Source organism: Bicyclus anynana, unplaced genomic scaffold, assembly GCF_947172395.1.
Source record: "Bicyclus anynana unplaced genomic scaffold, ilBicAnyn1.1 scaffold_87, whole genome shotgun sequence".
NCBI lineage: Eukaryota > Metazoa > Arthropoda > Insecta > Lepidoptera > Nymphalidae > Bicyclus > Bicyclus anynana.
In genome coordinates this window covers 11,971-25,470 of record NW_026441268.1, presented here as the reverse complement: position 1 = coordinate 25,470, position 13,500 = coordinate 11,971, and the positions used below count along the sequence as shown (strand labels likewise).

The window sequence follows — 13,500 nt, the reverse complement described above, 5'->3', positions numbered from 1 at the left end:
CCTACATTTACGTTTAAATGCAATATATATATATAGTTTTTATATTCTATCCGCGGTATAGGATATCGAAATAGTACACTTAGTTTATATTTTAGCATATAACATTTATTTTTAGCAATAATTGACAAACAGATACGAAAAATTATTTATTGAAAAAGCATTCATTAGATACAGCAGCAAACAATCGAAGTCTACTATTTAGGGCCTCTGTCCACAAGTAACGTTGCTTTGTAGACGCATCGTCACTGTACGCTCGGTGTACGTTTGGTGTACGTTTAGTGTACGTTTAGTGTACGCTTGGTGTACGCTTGGTGTACGCTTAGTGTACGCTTAGGTGTACGCTTGGTGTACGCTTAGGTGTACGCTTGGGTGTAGCTAATGATCTAAATTGTCACTGAATTCTGTGTTTGAATAAGCTCAAGATTCAGAATATCTTGTAATTTTTCAAACTGAAATTTTCGATGAGTAAAGTGACGTCATCTCGTGGTTGATTGTGCGAGAAAAATTACGAATGTGTTTCTAAAAAGCGACGTTGGACAGAGGCGCTGGAAAATCACCAACAGTCATCTCTTAATAAATTATTTTATACAGAAATTTTATCCAATATTTTTATACACACCACGAATTTACATTCAAGAATCATCAGAATGAGAATACAAAGAAAAAACAATTGGAATCGAAATCAAAATTTGATTGGACGGACAGAGATGCCAACGATAGAGATAGAATATAAATAATGTGGTAAAATATTGGCCATTAAAACAGACAAAATGTAATTTCAAAAATGGAATCATGTTTAAAGATGCGTTCACACATGGACAATACAAAACAAAACAAGAAAAAAATGTTTAAGGAAAAAAAGGAGCTTCTATGTTACAAATAAATGCTGACTATTTATATTTTGTTTGCTCTAGAATACAAAGGGTGATATAAAAAACACCTCAAAAATTAAAATTATGGAATTTTTTTATTTGACAAATAATGGAATTTTTGACATTTAAATTAATAATGGAATTTTTGACATCAATTTTTTTTGTATTGTATATTAAATTTTCATCATGGGCGAAAAATACTAGAGATCTATAGTTAGCAACTCCAAAACTAAAGAAAACTTTATTCGCCTTCAACTTTATATCGCTAAATACTTTATATCCATAGGCGGCACAGGTCTCTATAGTTGTGTGGACACGCCATTTCAGTTGCCTTGTTAATAAGATTTATATGTAGTAAGACAGTCGTCAAAGGAGAAAATGGTTGGACGACATTAGAGAGTGGATCAGACTCGACTACTTACAACTAAAACGGATTTGGACAGGAAATATTTTAGCATACTGACCACCAAACCATGTTATGCTATGGCGCCATCAATGACGAAGGCAAGACATCTTGCTTTGTCTTGTCTTGTCTTGTATTGTCCAGTGTAAACTAAGCCTTATAAGTTTATAAATAGGGATTACGTGAGGTTATTCCGCCAGTCGTCGCGCAGCGCTGGCGCGGTGCAGTTGGTGGCGCACCACCGCGACTGCGCCGTGGGCGGGCAGGGGGTGCCCCCAGGGCGCTGGCGGCGGATGATCCGGCGCGTGCGCATTGCTGACCCTACGCAGCCGCCGTCGTTCCGACACGGGCTCCATTCGCCCCATTCCGATACGCGGCAGTCCAGCAGTCCTGTTTGAAATTAACTTTAACTTAACAACCTTATTAAACTACTAATTTTCAATATCTACCTACATTTTACTTATAATACACTCGTTTTTTCTCCAATGAGTTGTGTTATAGTCACGTAGACGACAGATCCTGCTGATGCCTGGTATCTGATATCTGCCTCTGTGATTATTATATTGTATAATATATAGTAGACTTTTTTAACACAAGTGGGAAAACCAATATCTATAATAGAGGCATGCTACTCGTAGAAGCACGTTCTACACTGTACTTTCCAGTGCTCGACAACCTCGGCATATGTGTTAAGTCTCATATGCCTGTAAATACTTACCTTTCTGAACAGTAGACAGCAAAATTGTTTGACGGCAGAAATAGCTCTATGACTATTCCTAGCTGGCAGAAATAATTTCGTCCTCTCCGTCGACTCTTCATCTTGTTATATCTCTATGTCTGTCTGTCTAACAGTGGAATTTATAGACGTTGCAGAGGCACTCCCAGGGGACCATTCACCCGCTTAGTGTATTCTCAAACGCATAGAGTACACTGTAAGGGCCAGGCTTAATAAAAACACATATATTTATTTGTAAAACGGCTTAAATCGGAAACATATGGTGTCGGTTAGGCGCTTGGCGTAAAAGTCGGTTTGTATGTTTAAACGGCTGTCAAAGTATGACGTATGCTGTCACCATATACGCTGCGTTTTTGCCTCTTTATTGTAAGGCACAGATTAAATAACAAGTATGGTATTTGCGTCGCTAACATACACCTTCAGACACTCAGCGGGTGAACGATCCCCTGAGGGACACCCCTACAACGTCTATTAATTCCACTGTTAAAGTATTGTGTATACTCACTCGTTCTTTTCCGCTTTCTCCGCTGGGCCGGGTCGGTGTTGTCGCCGCGCAGCTTGCGTCGTCTCCGCGCGCGGTACCTGCGCGCGAGACTCCTCAGCGCGGACCGCTCGCTGGCGGTGGGGCCTGACGTCGGCAACTCGTTCGCTGAGCGGGGCTCTTCGGTCGTGCTTGGTGTGTTGTTGGTGCTGGTCGGTACACTGGGTGATAGAGTTACATGATGACAATAAGTGTATAAACCGAATAGGACAAAACAGAGAACTCATAATGCAAAGAAAGCTTGGCTTCTTTGGGCCCGTGCAGAGAGCCTAGTTTTCAATTGAAATACTAATATTGGAATAGAAAATTTTGGATAATTGAGCATGATATAAGTGGGTTGTCTGCAGCTAAAGAAAGAGGCTAAAAATTAAAGCTTTTCAGATGAGACCTCAGCAATGAGCTCAGTGTACGCGAGCACAGAAGCATCGCCTGATGGAGCCCGAAATCAGAATCAGAAGAGATAGACAGGACGACTCTTCTCTGAGCCTCGAACATCGGCTAGAGCAGGGTTTCTCAAACTTTCGGCTCCACGAATTCTCTCTCCCGGCTACCTACTTTACTAACTAATACTAACTAAATAAATATTACTAACTAATGAATCTCAAAACACCAAACAAAAAAAAAATTACTGTTGAAGAAAAAAAAGTAACACATAAGGTACCAAAAGAAATGTTTTTCTAATATTAATGTGATGGGTGTGCTTGTTTCTTGTCGCAAATGGATTCAATGTTAGAGACGTAATTCTGACTCGGTATTTTTTATAAGGCCAACATTACGTAAATCTTGTTGCGAACCCCCTGCCGTCAAATGGCGAACCCCTAGGGGTCGCGTACCCCACTTTGAGAAACCCTAGGCTAGAGGATCATCACTTACTTACATGGAATAGTAAGAGTAGCCACTGTCAGGCGTAGTCAAGGAGCCGTCGGAGTAGATCCGCGGCGCCTCGGCGCGCTCCACCTCGTCGGCGACGAAGAGCGCGCGGTTGCCGTCGGGCAGGTCGACGCGGTTGTGCGCCATCTTGTCGACCTTTGTGCAGTCGCAGTACTTACATGGAATAGTAAGAGTAGCCACTGTCGGGCGTAGTCAAGGAGCCGTCGGAGTAGATCCGAGGCGCCTCGGCGCGCTCCACCTCGTCGGCGACGGAGAGCGCGCGGTTGCCGTCGGGCAGGTCGACGCGGTTGTGCGCCATCTTGTCGATCTGCAGCACGTCGTATCGTCGGTCGTCGCTGTCGCGGTGAAATACTTCGGAGAGCTCGTATTCGCGGAGCTAGCAACAATATTTAGAAGGTAAATATCGCGGACTTGTATTTAGCTAGACACCACTCTATTCACTTACTAGTAATATTATAAACGCGAAAGTTTGTATGGATGTTTGAATGTTTGTTACTCTTTAACGCCTCTACTACTGAAGCGATTTGGCTAAAATTTGGAATAGAAATGGATTTTACTCTGGATTAACACATAGGCTACTTTTTATCCCGAAAAAATCCATGGACTCCCGAAATTTGCGAAAACTGATGATTTTAATGATATGAATGTTTGTTACTCTTTCACGCCTGGACTGCTTAACCGAATTGGCTGAAATTTGGTATTGAGATATATTATAGCATGGATTAACACACAGGCTACTTTTTGTCCCGAAAAAATCCATGGTTCCCAAGGGATTTGTGAAAAACTAAATTCCACGCGGACGAAGTTGCGGGCGTCCGCTAGTTTTTAATAAGAGACCGCAAGAACATTCCTCCCTTATTAAGAAAAGGGATTTACAGACCCGCTACACTGCTCCAATGCAGATTAACGGGCGATCGAATTCAATTTGGGGTTTATGGGAGGATTAGGTCAACCCAGACAGTTTTATTGCAGGTTCATAGTGTTATGCATAAGAAAATTATTTCGTAACATATACCTATATCGACTGTAAAAAACTATGTAGAGGTCTCAAACAAAGTATATCATTTTCTAAAGATGACTTAGTCAGCAACAATGGGCTAGGTAACCTAGCTCGTAGGGTACATTTAAGAATTGCAGAGCAAGCAAATATCGGAGTTACGTTTCGCTTAGATGATATATCACTAAGCGTTGTGTATACGAGTAGCTAATTAATTATACACAGTTATAGTGTTGGCCAATCGGATTTAGAATTGTTGAACTTGTAGTCTCGAGAGAAATCAACTATTCATTACCCAATGTTAACATGACAGACGTTAATTGGCTAAATAATTTAGTGTCTATCATTTGACATACAAATTTAATTGGCCCATACACATATGACATAGTAAAGTAATCGTTATAAGCTTCTCGTGTCAACGCGATACGGGGTTTAAGTGACCCTATGAGCTTTTATTCCAAGAATTTTAGGACTTTCAGTAGCAGCCTTAAGTAGACGAGTCCATCGAGATACAACAATTTGCCTCTGAGAGTACATTAAGTATTTTTTTAATTTTTTACAATGTCAATATAAATATAAAAACACTATTAATAATAAAAATTTTAATAAAAAAAATACAACCGACTTAAAAACCAAAAAACGTATCCAGTAAACTAAAAAGCGAAAAATAACATCATAATATGTTCTACCTGCTGATCAGTATGAAGGCGGTGCTAAGCCGGTGATGCATTAATTCAAGCCACTTAGATTTTGCAGACAGTGTTGTTTCATGTGGTCCTGTCAGAAATGGCTTAAATCAAGACAACACCGGCTAAGCACCGCCTTCATACTGATCAGCAGGTAGAACATATTATGATGTTATTTTTCGCTTTTTAGTTTACTGGATACGTTTTTTGGTTTTTAAGTCGGTTGTATTTTTTTTATTAAAATTTTTATTATTTTTCCATTTTTAGTGTAAAATTTCATCTCAAACGAACACATCAGACCCCTAATGACAGTCACAACCCATCTTGGTACAAAATTCTCAGCAATACAAATTAATCAAGCACAAGTACAAGGTAGCTACCGTACACCGTTAAGGGGTTCCCTTAATTGACCTTGGTCTTCATCATCAGACCCCTAATGACAGTCACAACCCATCTTGGTACAAAGTTCTCAGCAATACGAATTAATCAAGGCCAAACACAAGGTAGTTTCTGTAAACTGTTAAGGAGTTCCCTTAATTGTCCTTGGTCTTCATCACCAAACCCCTAAATGACAGTCACAACCTATCTATGTGGAAAGTTCTCATTAATACAAATTAATCAAGCCCAAACACAAGGTAACTGCTGTAAATCGCCGAGGAGTTCCCTCGTCTGTTTTATGACTCCATCATCAGATCGATTTTAAACCTTCATGAAATTGTAGTGCTTGAAAGTACTAAATGGAAAAGTTTACGAACACACTAGACACCCATATAATTTTCGAAAGTTCCCCTCAATTTCTCCAGGATTCCATCATCAGATCTTGACATGATGGCAATGGGACCAAATGGGGACTATACCGTTTCAAACAAAAAAATAATTTTTGAAATCGGTCCAGGCGTCTTTAAGTAATCGGTGTACATACATAAAAAAAAAAAAAAAAAAAAATACCGACCGAATTGAGAACCTCCTCCTTTTTGAAGTCGGTTAAGAATTGAGAACCTCCTCCTTTTTGAAGTCGGTTAAAAATTTGTAAAAAAAATCAACCCTCCCGCTGCGGGACATTTGAGTGCCCAAGCAACCAGTGGTCAGGGCTCCAGAGTGAGGAACCTCCTCACAAAACGCGCCGTCTCAAAAATCACTGTCTTCTGTATCCGACTCTTGATCCAACAGTTAAGCGAAAGCTTCTTAAGGTGTTGGTCGAAGCTTTTCGCTATAAGACCATTGACTGAAACAACTATCGGAACAATAATAGTTGACTCAACATTCCACATGGCGGTAATCTCGTGAGCAAGGTCCAAGTATTTTGATGCTTTTTCCTTTACAATCTTTATAATTAACACGGTACTTTACCAATACAATACGAGGTCTTTTGACCTCGTACTATAAAAATTTTAATTGACCTCGTACCGTGGAATACGAAGATTTTTGACCTCGCACTAAAACTTTGTGGTGTGGTACGAGGTAAATTGACCTCGTACCGCAGCGAACGTGTTGGTGAGTGGCAGTTTTATTGAATCAAACGTTTTTGCCAAGCCGCATTGAAACAGAGTGGTGGGTACATTTTCCCTCTCCTATAAAGAAGTAAGACTTTTCCTATAAAGTGTTTTTCAGATAGCATGGGTACGGTGACAGTCGCCTGTATGACGTTCATAATACGTACTATTATCGTGAATCGCGGCAAACTTTCAAGAGTGAAACGAACTGTCACCCACACCATCCTACATGAAACGAATTGAGGCCTTACAAATAAGCTGATAACATGTCAGAAATAAATACACCATTTAAAATTTAAATTGTCAAGAAAAACGAACGTCAACTTCGTTAAAATATATTTTGGGTTATCGTGATTCGCGTACATTATTACAATGCATGAATATCGGTTTAAATGCTCAAAGATCGAAAACGCGGAAAAATAGCTCACAACGCGTTGTGGTCACAGTTAAACATCCACATGGCGAAATGAAAATGCGCACGACGCGTTGTGGCAATGACAGAAAGACCAAATAGCGAAATTCGTGTCGTGCCTGACATGCTCATCATTAGGTGCCTTCTTCCAGCTTAAGTTTGGCGGTCATGTGTAGAAAACTCTGCCGGTCTTTTGCAGTATTCAGTGCTTATTTCCACAAACTCAGGTAGGTAATTAATCGTAAAAAACTTCTATTTATTCGTCATTAAACGTTGACATTTAAAATTTCTGAGCGTCTTCGATCTTTGAGCGTAACATCAATCCAGGGCGCTGTTACCTTGATAAACTGAAAGGTGGCGATCGGCGGTAGTCTTCTCAGATGGGGGTAGAAGAAGGATCCAGCGGGGTGCGAGGGGTACTTGGAGGTGATGCGGTAGGCCACCCCCTGCGGCGCCGTCGGCCAGTTGGGGGCGGTGAACGTGAACCCGTTGTCGGTGCCTGCGTCCAGTGGATCCACCTGAGAACAATGCACTTATAAATCCACCATCTACATATATTGGTACTAATATATACTAATATTATAGTTATGTGCATTTTAAGAAATAAAATATCACATGTCTCAAACGGTGAAAGAAAACATTGCGAGAAAACCTGCATACCAGAGAATTTTCTTCTTCTCTGCGTGTGTGAAGTCCGGAAATCCGCATTGGGCCAGCGTGATGGACTATTGGCCTAACCCCTCTCATTTTGAGAGGAGACTCGAGCTCAGCAGTGAGCCGAATGATTATAAAGATATAAATTTTGTGATATTGTAAGGGTAATCTCTGGTTATACTAAACCGATTTTGTAAATTCTTATACCACTATAAAACCACTATATTAATGAGCGAACTAATGGAACTACGGGGCAAAAACTCCGTAGCGCCCCTAATATAAACTCAAATGAGCTATTGTTTGTAACGCTTTGTAAAACTCTTCAACCAATGGAAAGTTACTTTATCATCGACTAACATAGACTGTCTTCTCAACGGGAATACGGATGAAACCGCAGGGCGTTTGTACCTATAACATACCTATAAAATATCAAGAATGCGAATGTGCATTTCTTTCTTTCACGCCTAAACCACAGAACTGATTTTAAAAATACTTTCACCAACGGAAAGCAGCATTATCGGCAATAACCCTATGCAATATTTCATCCCCGTATTTCCACGGAAACGGTAACTAATTGAACGGAAGCGGATGAAATCGTGGGACGTCTTTAAGGACTTTTAGTAATGCTAGTCACAAACGGTCCATTATTCTCACGTTTCTGTAGCACCCACGACTATAATTGTTCGTGTGTTGGTCACTGCGTACATGACTTGTATAGTGTGCCGCGTGGGTACTGCCGTTTGCTTTTCAGAAACGTGAGAATAATTAACCGTCAATGGCGACCTTAAAATAATAAAAAATATGCGAACGAAGTCGCTTCCGTGTGCTAGTCAACAACAAAGGCTCGTAGCAATTCATAATACATGCATCGCGATAAAAACTTTGTTGCTAGTTCCAAATTGCTCAGGTACACTGAGAAAGTAGTAATTAACTTGTAAAATAAAGCTATCTAGCGAAGCCATTACAAAAGTACGAATAATTAGAGATAGCGAAAACTGTAGATTCAGTTTAAGTTTGGATTTAATTAAGTAAATTAAACAATACCAACAGATGCCTTGCAGTTCTCGTTTCAGTGGGAATATGGGGATAAAAGATAGCCTATAACACTCAAAGTAACTTAGCTTTCTACTGGTAAAAGAATTTTCAAAATCGCTTCAGTAGATCCGTTACAGTATCATAAACATTCATCATCATCTCCATCATATCAGCCAATAGACGTCCACAGCAGGACATAGGAATTTTTGTAGGGACTTCCAAACATCACGATCCTGAGCCGCCTGCATCCAGTGAATCCCTGCGACTCGCTTGATGTCGTCAGTCCACCTGGTGGGGGGTCGACCAACTGCACTTTGGGACCCCAACGTCCATCGGCTCTTTGAACTATGTGCTCCGCCCATTGCCACTTCACCTTCGTGACTCGTTGAGCTATGTCGGTAACTTTGGTTCTTCTGTGCATCTCCTCATTTCTGATTCGATTCGAGATACTTCAAGCATAGCTCGTTTCATCGCCCTCTGTGTCACTTTTAGCCTTTATATGAGGCCCATAGTTAGCGACCAAGTCTCGGAACCATAGGTCATCACTGGCAACACGCATTGTTCGAAGACTTTTGCCTTCAGGCACTAATAAGTCAAACAAAATATTCACATAAACTTTATCTCTTTATAATATTAGTATAAATAAAGTTACATAAAGAATTAATTATATTACGTAAAAGGCTATTAAAATAATAAACTAATAAAGTATGATCGCTATTTTAGACAAAAGATTAATTTAATAAGATAATTGACGGAATTATCGCTGGACATACATAAAAAAAAAAAAAAAAAACAAAAAAAAAAACATACATACAGCCGAACGTAGAACCTCCTCCTTTTTGGAAGTCGGTTAAAATATTTAATAATGTAGACACGCTCTAATGAATGTTGCAAAAGAATGCTTAATTAAATTTTGTATTTTGTATTAAGTTATTTTATCAAATTAATGAATATTAAAGTGAATTTGATTACGAAAATTATGAACATTAATTTAGGGACAAGGGAGTATAACAATTAAAAGTTGAAATAAATAGTACACTCAAATACTTTTTACTAATTTTATAAAGGTGATTTTACTTTCGTCATGGGCATGTCTCCATATCTCCTCTCCTGTAATGAGGGAGGTCTGCTCCCTTAGTCAGGCGTAAAAATAGGCTGATGATAATAATGAAAAGTAATAAATATTGAAAAGGATAAATTATATATAAGTAGGTACTAATATTATAAATGCGAAAGTAAGTCTGTCTGTTACCTTTTCAAAGCTAAACGGCTGAACCGATCAAGATGAATTTTAATATAATGGTAAAAGACTTTGGAGCAAAACGTAGGGTACTATTTGACCCTAAAACAAAAATAGAAGGGGGTGAAATAGGGGTTGAAAGTTTGTATGCATAGTCCTTCATTTTTAGAGTTCCTGGTTTTTGTTCATAAATCATTAAAAAATACGAAATATAATGTGATTCAAGAATTTTTAAAATTATGAAATGGTGAAATAGGGGTTGATAATTTACATTGATTTCCACGCGGACGTAGCCGCGGGCGTCCGCTAGTATCTATAGATATAACAACTATGGCTGTCTTTAGTCTCAAGGACAGATGAACAAATTTAATGATAGATGGATGTGGAACATAATATAGGCTTCTATTTATCCCGATATTCCGGTAAACGGGGATATAGGTACCTAGGTGACTTAAAAGTAAATATAATTTTGTTACGTTTTCACTCTTAAACCACTCAACCGATTTAAAAGATTCTTTCACGAATAGCAACCTACAATATCAGAGAATAACACAGGCTATATTTTATTCCCGTATTCCCACGGGAACGAGAACTAAGCAGGTGAAAGGGCGCTAGGCGATCAAAAGGATGAGTATTTTACTTACTTCAATAGTGATGCTGTCTATCCAGTTTCCATCGACGCAGAGATCAAAGCCGTCGACTCCAATGAACCAGTCCGGAGATGGGATCATACGCGCCATTACCGATACCTAGGAAATTAGAACAATTTAGTCTTGTAAACACGATACAGTGTACTACTATCTGTTCGAACTAGAACAAATCAGTACCTACTGACGTTATGAAATATTGTAAGACTAGCTGACGTCTACGACTAAACTTTAACTTAAAGTTTAGTCGTAGACATAGAATTAATTACATAGAATTTATATTTCTACTTCTTGTGTGAAGATCCATCGTCTTCAAAAGTATGACAACTTAATATATTAATTTATTTCAACGTTTAAATCACAAGCTATTGTCATGTTAGCTTCAACCAATACCACCCAAAATAAATAAAGTCGATGAAGGTAGCCTTCCATTCTTGGTAACCGCGACCTGCGACCGCGCGACCCACTGCTTAGTATAAATATGTATGGAGCACTAAACTAAGCTCGAGACCGCGACGCGCGACCACTTTTGTTTATGGTCGTGCGACCCTGTCGCGAGCGTAGGTCGCTGTCGCCAAGATAGGAATGCTACTTTTAGTCACTGACATTTTTTGATTCAGTGATCGTGATTTCATACACATGGCTTTACTGAGTTACGTGGGTTTAGTACTGATGACCTTTCCCTCGACCTTTTGACCTCTCAATAGTACGGCGTCAGCTGACAAATGGACTCACATAAAAACTTCGCTGCAAAGCGGTAAACAACCGAAATTAGTCTCAACTGGCAATAAAATGGCCGCGATGGAAGCGTCGATAAATTCCCCTTTTATTACGGCTCGATTTGAATTGTCTACTGTTTTTATTCGTGCCGTCTGACGTATCGTAATTGTTGTTTGCTCTCCGGGGCATTAATTAGTGTTGAAATACGATATTTTCGAGGGGACCGAAGCGTTTTACGTATCGCCCAATTCGTTTGTAAAATTATTGGAGGACTCATTGTTGTCTGTTTATTGCAATCCCTTCGCGATTACCACTATCGGCTTGCGTGCGGTTTTTCATAATTGGGTTTTATTTGTCTATAGAGGCTTGTTAGTTCGGAACGAGTTAATGTTTTTAACTCGTCGATGTCAATTGAGCGGTTTTAATAGTATTTGGGTTGTGGCTTTTCGATTTGCGAGTGTTTCATTCGAATTTATTTGAACCAGCGCCTTAATATACTAATGATTATGTGTTTACTTATTTGCTTTTGCATTTCAATTACTCATTATGATGTACAGCTGTGGGTTTTATGAGATAGTACTCAAAATCACATAGAGTGTAGACTCAAAAAAACACTATTCTTGAAAAAAATGTAACATTATTTTTTATTTAAATCCAACAAAGAAAAACCTAATTATATTAGATGAATTAACATTTTTTTAAATAAAAATTAGGCAAAGAAGAATTTAATTATTAGAAGAATTCTGAAATCCACGCCAGTGAATCCATTTGAAGCACAAATTCAATGTTAAAGAAGACAAGTGAAAGACGTCAATTTTCACACACATCTTCAGACTTCGCTCGAAAAGACTTCATTTTTCACACATTTTCAGAGTTGAATTGTAATAAAAGGAAATATGACAGACGTTTTGTCGTTGACAAACTGCATTTATTAGAATGTCAGGACGTGAATTTCAAGGCAAATAATGGTATGCGTTCACAAATCCGCATCGTACGTATCGGACGCATCGCATCAAACGGATATAGTATTCTTTGTATAGAAAGTGTCAAGTGCGTCCATTGATCCGAATCGTACAGATCGCACGAACCTACCGTAAAATTAAAAATCCGTTGAATGTAATGCGTCCGATACATATCTGTGGACGTCTGCTTTTAGTTCCACCTCTGGCCAATAATATAAGCTTCGAACATCTAACGTTCCTGACGCCTAGTGCGTCCGATCAACCACACTCATCTTCCAAGTTCTAAATTTGAAAACTTACTCTAGAATGATTTCCGTCAACGAAGAACTCCGCCTCAGTTCTGCCTGCGCCCTGGCTGATAGCGGGTGCTCCGAATACGTCCAGTGTACCCGGGCCGGAGCCGAGTGCGTCCGATCGTCCGGACTCCGCGAACTGTCTCACTGGGGCGGGGACTCTTCGGCCCAGACGGAACAGAACGTAGGACCGGCTGTGTGATACACCTACGGGGAAACAAAATAACGTTTACTTTTTATTACGAAAATAAAATAAGAAGGGAGTAAAATAGGGGTTGAAAGTTTGTATCGAAAGTCCTTAATTTTTAGAGTTACAGTTTTAAAAATTTCTTCATAAATCATGAAAAAAAACCCGAAATATATTCAAATTTCCCGGTTCAAAAATTTTTAAAATTCAAAATCTAAAGTGCTGAAATAGGGCTTGAAAGTTTATATTGATTTTCACGCGGACCAAGTCGCGGGTGCCCGCTAGTAATAAATATTATAGGAAAAATGGATAATAGTGTGGGTATAAAAACAATTGGTACGAACTAAACCCTTTCAGTATAAGCGCAAAATCTGAAGTTTTTCCTGAATAAACCTTCATTAGCTGATTCAAAGTTGATTTATAATAGGATCAAAATGAAAATTTTCTCCACGGGTGCTTATTTAATGAAGTTTTATTAAATCTCGGATGAACTGCGAAAGGGCGAGAAAAAAGGGGAAAAAATTTAGCGGTTAGGAGTCTCAACAACAAATGAGGCAACAAAATTTATGTTAGCTACTCACCATTCAATTAACTCACGTGCCTGCAGCGCTAACGGCAGGACATCCGATAAAACTGATCGTGTGTTGGTCACGATGTGCTTGACATCATGTCCTGCCGTTAGCGCTGCAGTGAGTGGCAATCATTAGGTTTTCGCTTACAACGAGAATTAT

At 39.2% G+C, this 13,500-nt stretch overlaps 1 protein-coding gene across 1 annotated transcript; it reads right to left on the bottom strand.

Moving 5' to 3' along the window:
* Positions 1-6: 6 nt before the first annotated feature.
* Positions 7-12,789, bottom strand: LOC112058078 (uncharacterized; the record flags this gene model as incomplete). Its single annotated transcript, XM_052890988.1, has 6 exons — positions 7-1,665; positions 2,517-2,713; positions 3,602-3,819; positions 7,370-7,549; positions 10,605-10,709; positions 12,590-12,789. Coding segments are annotated over 6 exons (1,112 nt in total), but the record flags the coding sequence as incomplete, so codon positions are not given.
* Positions 12,790-13,500: the final 711 nt, after the last annotated feature.